Source organism: Nasonia vitripennis, chromosome 1, assembly GCF_009193385.2.
Source record: "Nasonia vitripennis strain AsymCx chromosome 1, Nvit_psr_1.1, whole genome shotgun sequence".
Lineage (NCBI taxonomy): Eukaryota > Metazoa > Arthropoda > Insecta > Hymenoptera > Pteromalidae > Nasonia > Nasonia vitripennis.
This window is the reverse complement of record NC_045757.1, coordinates 161,566-174,993: the sequence shown is the minus strand read 5'-3', so window position 1 is coordinate 174,993 and position 13,428 is coordinate 161,566. Positions and strand designations below refer to the sequence as shown.

Genomic DNA, 13,428 nt, shown 5'->3' with positions numbered 1-13,428 from the left:
ATTGTTTAAGTGTATATCCTTTTTCATTTCAATTTTATAATGTTTTTGTGGGAGTATTATTAAACAAACCCGAACGCACGCACGCACACCAACACAGTTTGTATGTACAAGGTTAAAATTAGCTTATTTGAAAGAGTATAAATGTATCGTTAGAGTAAGAAAGAAAAGGTAAGTCAGGCAAAAATTATGCATATAATCATGTATGTATTTTATCAAAGCTACTTGTATTTGTACATAATATAAAAGATACATTATATCAAGACAAACAATACTGAATCAAATAGATGCAGTAATAAGTACAAATTTAGCTTTATTTTAATTGTATTATTGGACAAAGAATTTGAGTAAAAATTAATAACTCAACGAAGGTACATTAAAAATTCACAATGTATTTCAAAGTAACACCGTGAGTTTGACACAAAGTTCACAGCTTCATAAAATAAGGAAACACGTACAACGCTTTACACCTATAATCAATCGTTTTAATCCACGCTCTTATTAAAATTAAGACTTACGATATATAATACAAGCCGTAAATACATATTTGATACTGAGTACTTGTTAATTAACACGTTAACTTATTAAATTTATTCGTACATAAACATTTTATACAGATATTCTTCAAAGAATTCAATCACGCAGGATGTTGTACATGCATACAAGTATGATCTTTCAATATATACAAAGGTTTATTGTCAAACCGCACGTTTTTGCGCGAATAGCTTTTGTTTAGTATACGCATTATGTTAACACTTACGTATTGTAAAGTTTTACAAAATGTTTCCTGTTTAACGCTTAAAAAATATTTGTAAAAAGCCTCAAATTATATATAAAATGTATTTCTTCTCGTTTTTATAATTATGGGAAACTTTTAACATTTCGTATTAAAAACAAGTTTCTTAATGCATTTTACTTTCATTCTCATTTCAATAATAAGGCAGAGTAGTGCTTAAGGCTTATGTTAAACATTGCAATTTTATTTCTAATTTATACAACTTATATTTCGGACGAACTCTTGTCCTTTTTTTAGAATTCTATTTTATCAATAAATATAAATAATTTATTTTAATAAAATAGGCTTGCAGTTATCATACTTTCCTATTTCAAAAGTAACGAAAATATTTATTACTCGTACTAAATTTTGTGAACGTATAATCGCAATTAGACGGATTTTAATTTACAGATTCTGCATTGAAATATTGTTTTTTAATATCCTTAATAGTATTAGTACATATTTTTCGTGGGTTCAATATTTATCGCAAAAATCTTTTCCAAATATAAATTCTATCATTTTTATCTTATCACATATACTTCAATTTGAAGTATTATCTAAAATTTAATACTCTGAATTTAACGTAAAAAACATTTCCAATTTTTATGGATATCGTTTTGTTTAACTGAATAGAATAGTATTTTTACACTTGTAATACTAACTATAAGCATCAACAATAAAAACGCATAGTTAAAATGATTGTAGCGATTCTGTCGCGATTAAGACTAATTAAAATTCTAAATAAATCAACAAAACGGACTTACTATGTAATACTAAAAAAACACGCTTTTCGCACTAGAAACAAATTTTTATAATTTACATCTGCAGAATTATCAAGATTGTAAAATAAAGGTTATTAATGGCGTTTTTGAAATCATTAAAAAGTTGGCATCTAATAGACACTATTACATCAAAAGTATATTCACCAGATTAAACTATCTTTTACTCTGGTTGTTTTTTTAATGCTAACATGAAAACAAATGATATCTGATGTCACAAATATAGACATTTACAGTTCTAAAATAAATAATCTATCACAAAACGTAGATATATATATATAGTGTGCGTATGTATGTAACACCAGTGGAGACATTTGCAATTTCTACAAAATTATTCCACTGGATTAGAGTTAACGTGACTAACACGTATCAAGCCTATGGCAATACACCAAGTTAATTACTTATCTCAACTATTTACAGTCTATACTCCTAAGTGTACGTTTAAGGGGCTTAAGGCGAAGAGATATATAAACTTCGAATTGCAATTCAAATTGTAGTTTTCACCGGTTTGAAATTGAAATAATATTATTTTGACTGAGTCATAAGCTCAAATGTTATATAAGGCTTTTATCTGATTTTACTTATCTAAAACTTCTATCTTTTAAAAATTCTAAAAAACTTATTTTCTTTTACGCAAATGGTGTATATATACAGTTGTGGACTGTATCCGTTTTACTTGAAAATCAAGGAAACACTTGTTAGGCACATCTTTTTCAGATAACGGCGAAGAACGCAACCGAATTTTTTCCACCGATTTGATGACCAGAGAATGTCGGCGGTGTCATATTTATCATATTGTCAAATCAAACGCCAAAAGCACTTTAGTGAACGTTATAAGAATACTGCTTAGACTCTTTGATTTTAATCAAGTTAACAATTGGCCTGTTGCTCGACGTCGAAAGGCTCTGATTGTTCCTGCGACGTAATCGCTTTATAATCATGATGCAGCTGATCAAAGCGATGTTGTCGCTCATGATTCGTATAACGTAGTAGAGGATCCTCGCCTTCTACATTGCCTGTATCGTCATCGTTACTAACGGCACAAGTAACTACTTCACCTAAAAAGTTATAAATGATTATAAAGTCTATCTAGCATTGCTAAACGTTGCGAAATTACAAAATCAATATTGTATCTGTGAATTTGTAGATTTGTCGATAAAAAAAGTAAGTATTTAATTACCTGGCAAGCACAATTGCAATTGATCATTGCTAGGGTTAGTACTATCGCCGGTACCACTATCCTTACTGTGCTGTGAACTTGTATCCAGATACAGGTGAGTTTCCGGTTCTGGTAAAGCACTGGCGATTATTTTGAGTGACTGCCTACTGCTGGTATTCTGTGCAGCATTCAAACGTCTTCTAGTTTGGTAAATTATGACCACCCAAACGATGGATGTACCGACAGCGCAGCAAACGACTGTAATTATTATCAAGCCCAGCATGTCGTCTTCATTCACCACAGAAGTTGGCGCTAAACAAACGCAATTCAGGGTTATTGAAACTGTATAGTTTAACACAAATTAAAATTTAACATTCAAAATAAATTCTCACCTGCTTTGATGGTGAGGAGAGATGCTCCTGTTTCATTTCCCAAAGAATTGATCATCTCGCACTCGTAGGTACCAGCATCACTGGGTACGGTATTAACTATGATCAACAGTTGATTTTCCGCTGTGAAAAAGTGTCTTTCTGTGGCTTGTAAGGGACTTCCATTTTTACGCCACGATAACTGTGGTCGCGGTGAGCCGCTGGCCATACATTCCATTACTATCGAACCTCCGGCTATCACTTCTTTGTTTTCCATAGGTTTGACAAATGATGGTGTTTCTAAAATCAAGCCATCAAAATTAATAATTCATTGTATCTCTTATACGTTTCAATTATTTGTGCATTCGTGAAATAGGTAAAAGTAGATGTACCAAGTATGGTGAGAGTTGCATTAGCAGTAATGATGCCAGCAAGATTCTGTGCAGTGCACGAGTAGACGCCACTATCAGCTGTCTTGACATTAATAATAAACAGCACATCGTCCGTGGGCATTTTATGCATACGTCTCTCACGTGCAGCCGGGAAGTCATTTCCGCCGTCTTTTTGCCAAGCAATTTGAGGTGAGGGCAAACCTTCTGCTGAGCATTCAAGTCTTGCAGTACTACCCGCTGCTACTCGTATATCATGTGGCTTTTTTGTGAACGATGGGTACACTGTATAAACAATAGATTTTTTAATTGCTATTTATTTTCTCAGCTATTGTGTAATCACAAAAAGCCGAGATATTTACCTTGAACGCTAATCTTGGCTTTTCCGGAATAAGTGGTGCCATAGTTATTAGACACCATACATTGATACTTTCCAGCATCAGCATTGGTGACGTTAACAAGATTGAGAACCGAGGATGCCAAGGTTATGCCGTCAGAGAAGACAGGCTCGCTGTCCATTTGTAGTGTTCGGTCTCGCAGCTCAAGATTGTCATGTTTCCACGTGAAAATCAGAGGAGCATCTGCAGTACTCGTTGCCCGACATTTCAATGTAACATTGCGGCCCTTGATGCTTAACTGACTCTTTGGTTCTTCCACGATACGTGGTTTCGGAAATTCATCTATTGAAAAGAATGGCACGTTTTACATCTGATTCGCGATATCAGTAATGAAAAAATTTTTTAATGATGTAATTGTTAATGTTATGTTTATAGATAAAATCCAAACGATCCTTTCAAGTTAAAGAAGAAAAAAATAAAACAGTAATACAAACTGTTGCAATAAGTTTTAGATCGAGAATATATTTTTCTTTATAGGAAAATTTATAATTTATAATTACCGCAAGTGAAATTGGCATGATGAAGCTGAGTGAGAGGCTTCCCGCGTAACCAATGTGGATAACCACATTTGACCCTAGTCTCGCTATACCGTTTTGAACGCAGCCACACACTTAACCATTGCAATCCACAGTCGCAAAATAATGCACCTGCAGAAAATACAATAAAACGTATTGAGTTAGTCTTTGTAGTTTACAATATTTTTGAGAAAACGTGAATGATCCTAAGAAACCCACTTGTGTTCATTTTTAGAGTGATAAGAGTCGAAGCCATTGGGGAAAACGCATTTTCTTGAATGCTCGTCACGTTGTTGCCAGTCAAATCTAGCTCCGTAACTTGGGTTAGGCCATTGAATGCGTTCTTATGAATAGATTTTATCTGATTGTGAGCTATTCCCAGTTTTTGAAGTTGCGTTAGGGAGATAAAAGTTCCGATCGCATCTTCCACGATGTATGAAATTTTGTTGGAATTTAATTCCCTGCAATGGTAAGAGTTACAGGTAGAAAATAGACAACCTCGCGATTGCATATTTTTGACGCACTGCGCCGATACTGATAGAAGGAAAAGATATATACTTACAAGACTTGTAAGCCGGACAGATCTTTGAATGCGCCATCGGAAATGTAGGTTATAACGTTGTAATTCAATTGCAATTTTCTGAGATTTCGCAGAGACGAGAAGGTGGAGCGCTCTATTCGGTTGAGCACATTATGCGACAAGTCCCTGAAATCAGCGAGACATGGCGAGATTATTAGAGTGACTTCTGACGAAGCAACAACTCCGAGAGGCCGTGTAGCAGACATAGTATAGCGATCTTACAATTCGATAATGTCTTTGCACATGTCCCAGGCTTCGGATTCAATCGTGCTGATCCGATTGTGCGACAGTGTGAACACTTGGAGACGGTTCAGTCCGAAAAGGGCCCCCTTGGTCACGACCTCGATAGCGTTGAAATCGAGTTGAAGCTCCGTGAGATTGCTCAAGAATGCCCCGGCATTGAGCAGCTTGATGTTGTTTCTTTTGAGGCGCAGCTTTTCCAGGCTCTTGAGCTCCCTGAAGGTCAGCGCGTCTATTTGACGAAGTTCGTTGCGGTTGACTTCCCTGCGCGTTGAAAAAAAATTGGTTAGGTTTGGTTAGAGGTCGCTTCAATTGCCCAACGGACGCAGGACACTTACAGAATCCGCAGCTTGTCCAGTTTCTTCAGATAGTCCTTGAGACTGTTGAGGCGATTTTTGTTCAGCCGAAGCTCCTGCAGGGACGTCAAATTTTCGAAGCTGCTGCTTTCGATGCTGCTGATTTGATTGGAGTTCAAGATCCTGCGCAGAGAAGACAGCGAGGGAAAGGTTAGCGAGAAGGAGCTGGCGCAACGAAGGAATTCGGCAAGGCAAGTACTCACAAACTTTTGAGCTTGGACGGCGCGAACGAGCCGCTCTTGACCGACGCGATCTTGTTGCCGCTGAGGTCCAAGACCTGGAGTTCCGGGTAATGCGTCAAGGCACTGCCGCCGATCGCGTTGATCATGTTGTGGGCGCTAAGGGGCAGACCGTGGTGAGATTTCGTACAGAGCTTGAATCGCGGGCGTCCATATAGTCTACGCGATACTTACAGAGATAGGTGCGTGAGGTGGGGAAGAGTCAACTCCGGGATTCGCGTCAGTCGGTTCTTGTTGACTTTGAGCCATTTGAGCTGCGTTTCCGGCGATAAGCTCAGCGTGAAGTTGTCGGCCAGTACGTTGGAATTGACGTCCCTGTAAGTATTCGGATATCAGCATCGGGACAATATTGCACGTATAGGTGTGTAAGGAGCTGGGCGTGCGACCGCCATCGTACTTACAGTTCCTGGAGTTTCGGCAGATTGAGCAGCGCGTTGAACTCGAGATTGGCAAAGTTGTTGCCTTTGAGGATGCTGCGGAAGGGAATCGAGCGGCGTTAGATAAGATGCGTTGGAGACGAATGAAATTTAGCGGAGGGGAGAGCCGTCGCGTCGCCTATAGGCTTACGAGCGCGCACTGCGCGGCGCCAGTGCTTTTCGGCGCAGAGCGATTTGTTGGATTTAGCGTGCACGGAGGGATTGGTCTCTCGCGTGACGTCATATTTTTCGCTCGTCAAAGGAGCATCGCGCGACGCGGCTGCGTAACGAGTAGCGCCTGTGCGGAGTAGGCGAGGAAAAAAGAAGCGCAGGGGGAAAGAGCGGAGAGTGTCTGCTTAAGCTCTAATAATAGTCCCATAGCGAAAAGGTCGCGCGCGCGCGCGCGCGCAAGAGAGAGAGGGATTCACAAGAGCCTCCGTCTGCGAGCTGCGGCGACGTCGCGGACGATCTGTGTGAAAAATTCTGGCGTCTGGCTCAAGTGCGCGCTCTCGGGATCCTCCTGCAATGAATTATGCCGAATCACGAGTGCTGCTGTCCCCCATGACGCGCTACGTCGAGCTTATCTTTCTGGCCAGAGATAAGGCTAGTTTTAACAGCTTCGCTGTTAAGAGATAAGGGTCTGGATCGAGCGCGATCGGTCTATTTTTAACCGGTGTAGCGTGGGCAGGGGGTAATGCGGTCGCGATACCGAGAAGCGTCCGCTGGAAAGGAATTGACAGGCGGGGGGATTACGCCGCTCGTCCGAGATCCACTGTGACAGCATCGCGGCATCGGAGTGTTTTTTCGCGCGCGCAGCCGCAGGCCTTGTGCGAAGGAAGCAAAGCGAAGAAAAGGAGAAGAGAAGAAAGGTGCGAACCGCCTTCGCAGAAACGACGCACTCTCTACACTCTAGACTCTGTATGCCGGTCTACCTGCGAGCGCGCGCGCGCGCGAGGGACTGGCTTCTCAAAAAAGTCCGCGTTCGCTCGTTAATCTCCCACACGCGGCTGCCGTGCGGAGAGCCCGATTATGATCGCGCGAGCTCGCGCGCCAAAATTCGCAAACCGGAATCTCACCTCGTGTCCTTATGCGTGCAGCAGCCCGGCGCGGAAAGTCGATTATACGCAGGAGATTTCTCGGGATTTCGGGAGTGCCATTTCAGATCGCATCGACTGCATCGAATTTTCAAAGTCTCGAGGCCTCTACGTAACGTTACGAGTACGCGACCGGCCGACCGACAAAAGAATAAATTCTCGCGCTCGGGCTTTGTGCATCGGCGGCGGAGGGGCCCATTATGCGAGTCATCGCTGCAGCGCAGCCGGGCCCGGCCTTTTTCTCTCGCCCCCGACTATACATCGAGGCTGCAGGGGGAGAGAGCGAGAGAAGAGCTGCACAAGAGACGCGACGCGAGATCTTTCTCGCCTCTCTCCCATACCTATCCTCTCGCGTCTTTCTTCTCTCTTCTCCTCGGCTCTCCTGCTCCGCTGCGAGCCAAGAGAGGCTTTATTCATGAGTGCAGCGAGAGGCTGCGCGCGCGCGCGCGCGCGGACACCGAGAACGAGGGGAAGAGAGAGAGAGAAAGAGGATTATATTATTTTCTATACAGCCGCGACGGGTGCGACGCAGCTCTCTCGCTATGGTTGCCCTCCCTTCACAACGGACCCTCATTCACAACTGATTCTTTTTCTCCGGCACTCGCTTCTCCCTCCTTTTATTCCTTCTGTAGAAATAAACATTTCGCACCGGCACGAATCGAGCATCTATTATTGAAGCACCTTTTCTCTCCCTGCACGAATTCCCAAAGATTCGATGGCACGTCGGAGAGAAAATGAAGAGGAGCTGCGGGAGTCCCTCCGCCGGTCCCTCGATCTTCCGCGGCAATCGGAACGAGCACAAGATAAAGAACGTGTAAAAACAGGAGGAAATTATGCCGCGCGGGCTGCAGCATCCGTTGATCTGATATAGTGTAATAAATGGCGCGTATACCCTTCCGATTCTCTCCCCCTTTTTTCATCAAGATTATTTCACACGGACGAGCCGCCTCTCATTTCGAGCTTCGCCTGCTGCTGCAACAACATTGCCATCGGATTATACTCGCCTCGAGCGTGTGCGAAGGATTTATTTTGCCTTTTCTGTTTCCTTTTCTCGTCCTCGTCGGCGACCGTCGTGTGTCGGCGCGCGAAACTCTATACTTATACAGCCCGCCCGAGCGACCTCATCATCCGCAGTTCCATTTACTTAATAATTACAGTACACTTTGACAAAGCGAGGATAACTTACAGGTTCTCCGTCCACGGGGGCAAGCCGTTGGGCGCTCCGACGAGCTGCAGATCTTTACAGATGACGGAGTTGCCCAGGCAGGAACACTCGACCGGACACTGATTGTCCAGAGCTTCGACCGGGCTGCAGCTCGGCGCCTGCAGTAGTCCGGCTAGCAGCAGCAGCAGCAGCAGCGTCGCCGATGCACGCCAGCCTCCTCGTCGCCTCCTCGTCATTTTCTCGCTCTCTATCTCTCTCGCTTGCTTCTCGACTCTATACTCGTCTCTCCTGCTTATTCACTTGTTTCCCGAGAGCTGCTGCAACCTCTGCTTCAGCCCCATATCGAGCGAGGGTCGTAAAAAGCACAAGACACTAGCTGCGGGCTCCGAGCTGCATATCAACAATGAAGAACCGAGGCGAGACGGGTCGCGTGAGCTCCCTCTCTCTCTCTCTCTCTCTCTCTCTCTCTCTCTCTCTCTCTTTCTCTCTTCCTCGTTTGTGCGCGTATCGCGCAAAGCTCTGTTCTGCTCGGTGCGTTGCGTTGCGTCGCGGGTCTACGGCGACGACCCACGCAGCAGCGGCAGCAGCCTACTCATGACGAGTTGACGATGACGACGCCTACGCGGTTCTCGGACCGATGCACACTCCACACTCCACACTGCACGAGAACCCGACACTTTGCGCGTTGTTTGCAGGTTAGGTCCACGGGCTACGGCCCAAGCCCAAGACACGTCGGTGCCGTGGTACGTTCTCTGTACTCTCACTCTGGCTCTACTACAGAGTACAGGGCAGCGAATGCGTTACGTGTATATATGTGACACGAAAAAAATGTAGCTGTCGTGCTGTACTGCGCGCGCGCGCGCGCTCGTCTATATATGTATGTAATCCGTGTACGTGTGTATGTATATATACACACACACACACACACACATATATAGCCTCGCTCAAGAGTCGCGAAGATCCGATCGGTTCACTAGCGAGACTCGAAACTGAGATGTGAGCCGACTACTTCTCGGTTCTCGCTCTCGGCCCTCTGTTTTTCTCTTTTCTCCCCTCCCTCTCGTCGCGTCCCGCTGTTCCACCGTCTCTACGAACGGCTGCTGCGGAACGAAGAGAGAATATATAGAGATCCCGGCGCGCAGACTCCGAAAGCACTTGCAACTCCTTCTCCCCCTATGGTCTCTAATATCTTGAACCAGCATAGCTTGTTCTCGCAGCTACATGTATACATATAATAGCTGTGATACAAGTAGTCCACAAACTTTCTGTTGTTGCGCTGGTTCTGTTCCACTCGTGGTTACTTATATATATATATATGCATGCGCATAGATGGCTATACTCTCTAAAAGCACTCCTCTTAGACGCGCGATATTTAAATCGATTCACTGAATTTCATAATCGCTCCACACTTACCCCATTTTAAATTCCTTGTATCACGCAGATTGTAAAAAAAACACGAGTCTTCGCGGTACGTATTGCATATCTTTGCAGGATTGCAATCCCCAAAGAAAGGGAAGAGCGTCACGACAAAACGAGCCCCTCGAACTTCTCATCAGCGGCGCCATTAGATGATTCACATAAAAAAAATAAAGGGGTTCATTTGTATAAAATACTTTATTGCACATTGTCTAAAAATTGAAACTTGTTTAACACTGATCAGGTAATGTTCATCACTTTAAATGGGTGCATCATTTCACGAATTAGTTGTCAAACAATTTTCTGCTCAACTTGCAGTAAGTAACGAGCCGAGGTTCTGCTTTTATTAAAGAGTCTTTGATTTTGAAAACTTTCTGTAAAAATTCCAAACAATGTAATAAGCACTTTAAGAATTACAATGCTTTTAGAATTCTTGGACTGTATTTGCAAAACAATTTTGATAATACACAACAAATTGAAATTTCTCTAATTTTTCTGTATAGATTACATATTTTTCTTATAAAATACGACTTAATACTTGGTGACGAATCAATCGTTCGTCTACAAGCTTTATAACTCAAATTGCGTTGGTTTCCAAGGTATGGAAAAAAACCAGTTCATTAAGAACAACGCAGCGTGTTACTAAATACAATTTTATTAATCACTAACTGTGTATTTATATATGTTTCGTCAATAAATCACTATGTCACAGCTCCATTCTTCCCAATATATATTTAAAAAGAAAACGTAGTATTCATACTTGTCTTTTATATACACATACACGCGCTTATGTATATACTGTGTGTATGTTTATTACATGGAAATCAAGCCATTGCAAAATATTAAACTCTTATATATTTGTATGTATAATATTTATAATTCTGTGCAAAATTTTCACTGAAATAATTGTGATCACATTGCAACATTCAATGTCACATACAGACTGATGAGAATTTCTGCATCCAAATACCTATGTTTTTACTTCTCATAGCTTTATAAAGCTTTGCTATATATGCATTCAAAATAATTGTTCGCATTCGACTATGTATTACTTAGACTTAGATCGTACCCACACATCTCCTTCAGTTATGTATGTTCTAAGTAAGTTTATTTTTTTATATTATACATGTTAGTTTCGTTTTTATTATTTTTTTTTTCTAAATAACATTTTGGCTTGTACATGAGAAACCTCTAACCGACTTTCATCAATCAAAAGTACAACTTCTGTATATTTAAATCAGAATCAGATAAATTTGATTAACCAAATGTTTGCAACAAGTATTAAGATACTTCATTAAGCTCAAATTTTTCACCCACTAATCTCCAACTAATGAAATGAAAATTGACAAATAGCACTTTACCAATCATGTTGTTGCGGCTGATTTTGGAAGTACATGCAACACTGTTGTACTGCAGAGTAGTTAATATGCTTACACGTATCATTTACAAAAGGTAAATAATGCGAGTAAATATGCGTTTTACGTTTTACAATCATAATTTCATCTCGTTCTGGCAAACATTTCATTGCAAAAAAAGTTTTTAAAAAGCCTCTTCTAACTCGTAATTCGTTATATCTTTTAACTTGTGTTTTCCAGATACGATTCAAACGTTTATTGCAAGTTTTTGTATTTTTCTGTTTTGTGCAGGGCTTGATTATTTTGTTAGGGTCTAACTTATTTCGATTTTAAAATAATAATCGTGTTGTCAACAGTTTATTATAAAACTTGGTATCATCAAGAGGGAATAAGATCGAAATTGACCAATGCTGTGCTTTTTATTTTTAAAATAAAATAATTTCTGAAAAATCAAATATTATTTCCAAAGTGATTATCAAGATGATATCGATTGTTCCTTGTTGTTGGCAGCAGCAGTATTAATATCAGTAAAATAATCAACTTTGAAGAAGAAGCAAGTAGTTTTTACACACTCCTTCTCTTGATGACCATTGCACTGTTGTGTGTAATTTTACACACAACAGTGGCAACAAAATAATGTAATTAACCATGTAGGTAAACTGTTTTTCAGACAAAGTAAAAACCTGCAGCAGCGGTGTACGATTTGTGAAGTCTAATTTAAAGATTCACTAGCTACTCCATTAGGACAGCTGACACTATTTGATATTAAGTGGTTGGATGATAAGAATTAATAAGGGCTGCATCCACCGGTTCCATACAAGTAGGGCAAGTGAGGGATCGCAACAACCAGTCATCAATGCATAGAGCATGATAGGTGTGCATACACGGTAAATAACGCACTTCTTCACCAGTCACCAGCTCCATCATGCAAATGACGCACTCGCCTTTCTTAGCACCATCAAATTTTCTGGTGGGCAAGTGCTGAATCAGTCCGATACGTTTGGCCATCCTGACCTGCTGTTCTTCTTCGTTGATAATTGGTCCACCACCAGTTCCACCCAGGCCGACTCCGATTCCAATGCCTCGACTAATGCCCATTTCTGTGGATTGTAGGTGCCGCTCTCTCATGGGGGCTGGTGGGTAATAATTGCCTGCCATTTCCTACAAATGAAAAGCAATGAGTGTTCTCCAAAGAAACGGACAGAAATGCCTTATCAAGGAGCGCGAGGTGTGGTGAAAAGTAATTTTCCGTGGATTAGAAGAAGCTGTTATCGCTTAGATTAGAGAGAAGTGTTTAACAAGAAGAATTGAGGGAGAGAGAGAGGAGAGAGAGAGAGAGAGAGAAGTGAGTACGATGAGATCGAGTGCGGTAAGGCGTGAGGTAAGCTGAAAGATATTGCAATACATTGTAAGGCAGAGAAGGCCTGCTGGTGAGAGTGTCGTGAGAGGCTCCGATGCCGAGAGCGGAGTCGGAGCCGTTGCTCAGGAGGTTCGCGTTGTCCTGCTGTCCGGCTCCGACGCAATTCAGGCAGTTGCCCATGGCCGCCGCTGTTGTGCTGGCTGACTTTCGATGTGGATGACTTTGACTTTCCCCTGATGCGATACGCGGTTGCGGCGACGGCGATGGTAAGACTCATCCAGCGATTATCATGTCATCAGCTGACTCGGAGTACGTGTACCTGCGCCTAGCCCGGAGCCAGCTAGTGGATGAGGAAAAATCGAATGGCTCTTTGTTTGGCTCGTCGGTCCGTCTGCGAACGCTGATCCCGTCGTCCAAGCCTGCGAGCTTCAGCAGCCGTAATCGTGCCGTCTCGAGCTGCTGCGTACTATTATTGTTATGGCCAGGACATCTCCTGCGCGCCTCACCTCACAATCCTCGCATCTGACAGCCTGCCATGACCACTGGACATTTCCTATGCGTGCTACTACGATGTATGTACATACAAACACACAGACAGCTGAGCTGCTGCTGCGGCCTGCGACGCTGCGACTATCTCTATATCTGCTCTGCGTAGCTCTGCGTAGCTCTGCCCCCCCCCTCGCTCTCCCCGCCCGTCTGTTATAATCGACCCCCTTGCCCCCGCCCCGCTCGACAGCCGTCCCGTGCGCTCCCGATGGTCTTGCTGTGCACGGTTGCTCTCGACGCAAACACAAAGAGCTCGTCGCGCGACTCGATTCGACTCTCGC

The 13,428-nt window shown here is 42.5% G+C and overlaps 2 protein-coding genes across 2 annotated transcripts; both read right to left on the bottom strand.

The window, feature by feature from the left end:
- Positions 1 to 205: 205 nt before the first annotated feature.
- Positions 206 to 9,630, bottom strand: LOC100118095 (leucine-rich repeats and immunoglobulin-like domains protein 3). Its single transcript, XM_001602105.6, has 14 exons — positions 8,492 to 9,630; positions 6,197 to 6,268; positions 5,970 to 6,110; positions 5,760 to 5,894; positions 5,539 to 5,679; positions 5,183 to 5,464; positions 4,943 to 5,086; positions 4,600 to 4,841; positions 4,366 to 4,512; positions 3,830 to 4,147; positions 3,471 to 3,752; positions 3,103 to 3,378; positions 2,732 to 3,022; positions 206 to 2,609 (listed from the first exon to the last, which is right to left on the bottom strand). The coding sequence occupies exons 1-14, from the start codon at positions 8,704 to 8,706 to the stop codon at positions 2,422 to 2,424; spliced, it is 2,874 nt and encodes a 957-aa protein (XP_001602155.3). The 5' UTR covers positions 8,707 to 9,630; the 3' UTR covers positions 206 to 2,421.
- Positions 9,631 to 10,523: 893 nt separating this feature from the next.
- LOC100118052 (RING finger protein 11) lies at positions 10,524 to 13,392 on the bottom strand. The gene is made up of 2 exons (XM_001599903.6): positions 12,647 to 13,392; positions 10,524 to 12,402 (listed from the first exon to the last, which is right to left on the bottom strand). Exons 1-2 carry the CDS (start codon positions 12,779 to 12,781, stop codon positions 12,007 to 12,009), a joined length of 531 nt encoding a protein of 176 aa, XP_001599953.1. The 5' UTR covers positions 12,782 to 13,392; the 3' UTR covers positions 10,524 to 12,006.
- Between the last annotated feature and the right edge of the window lie 36 nt (positions 13,393 to 13,428).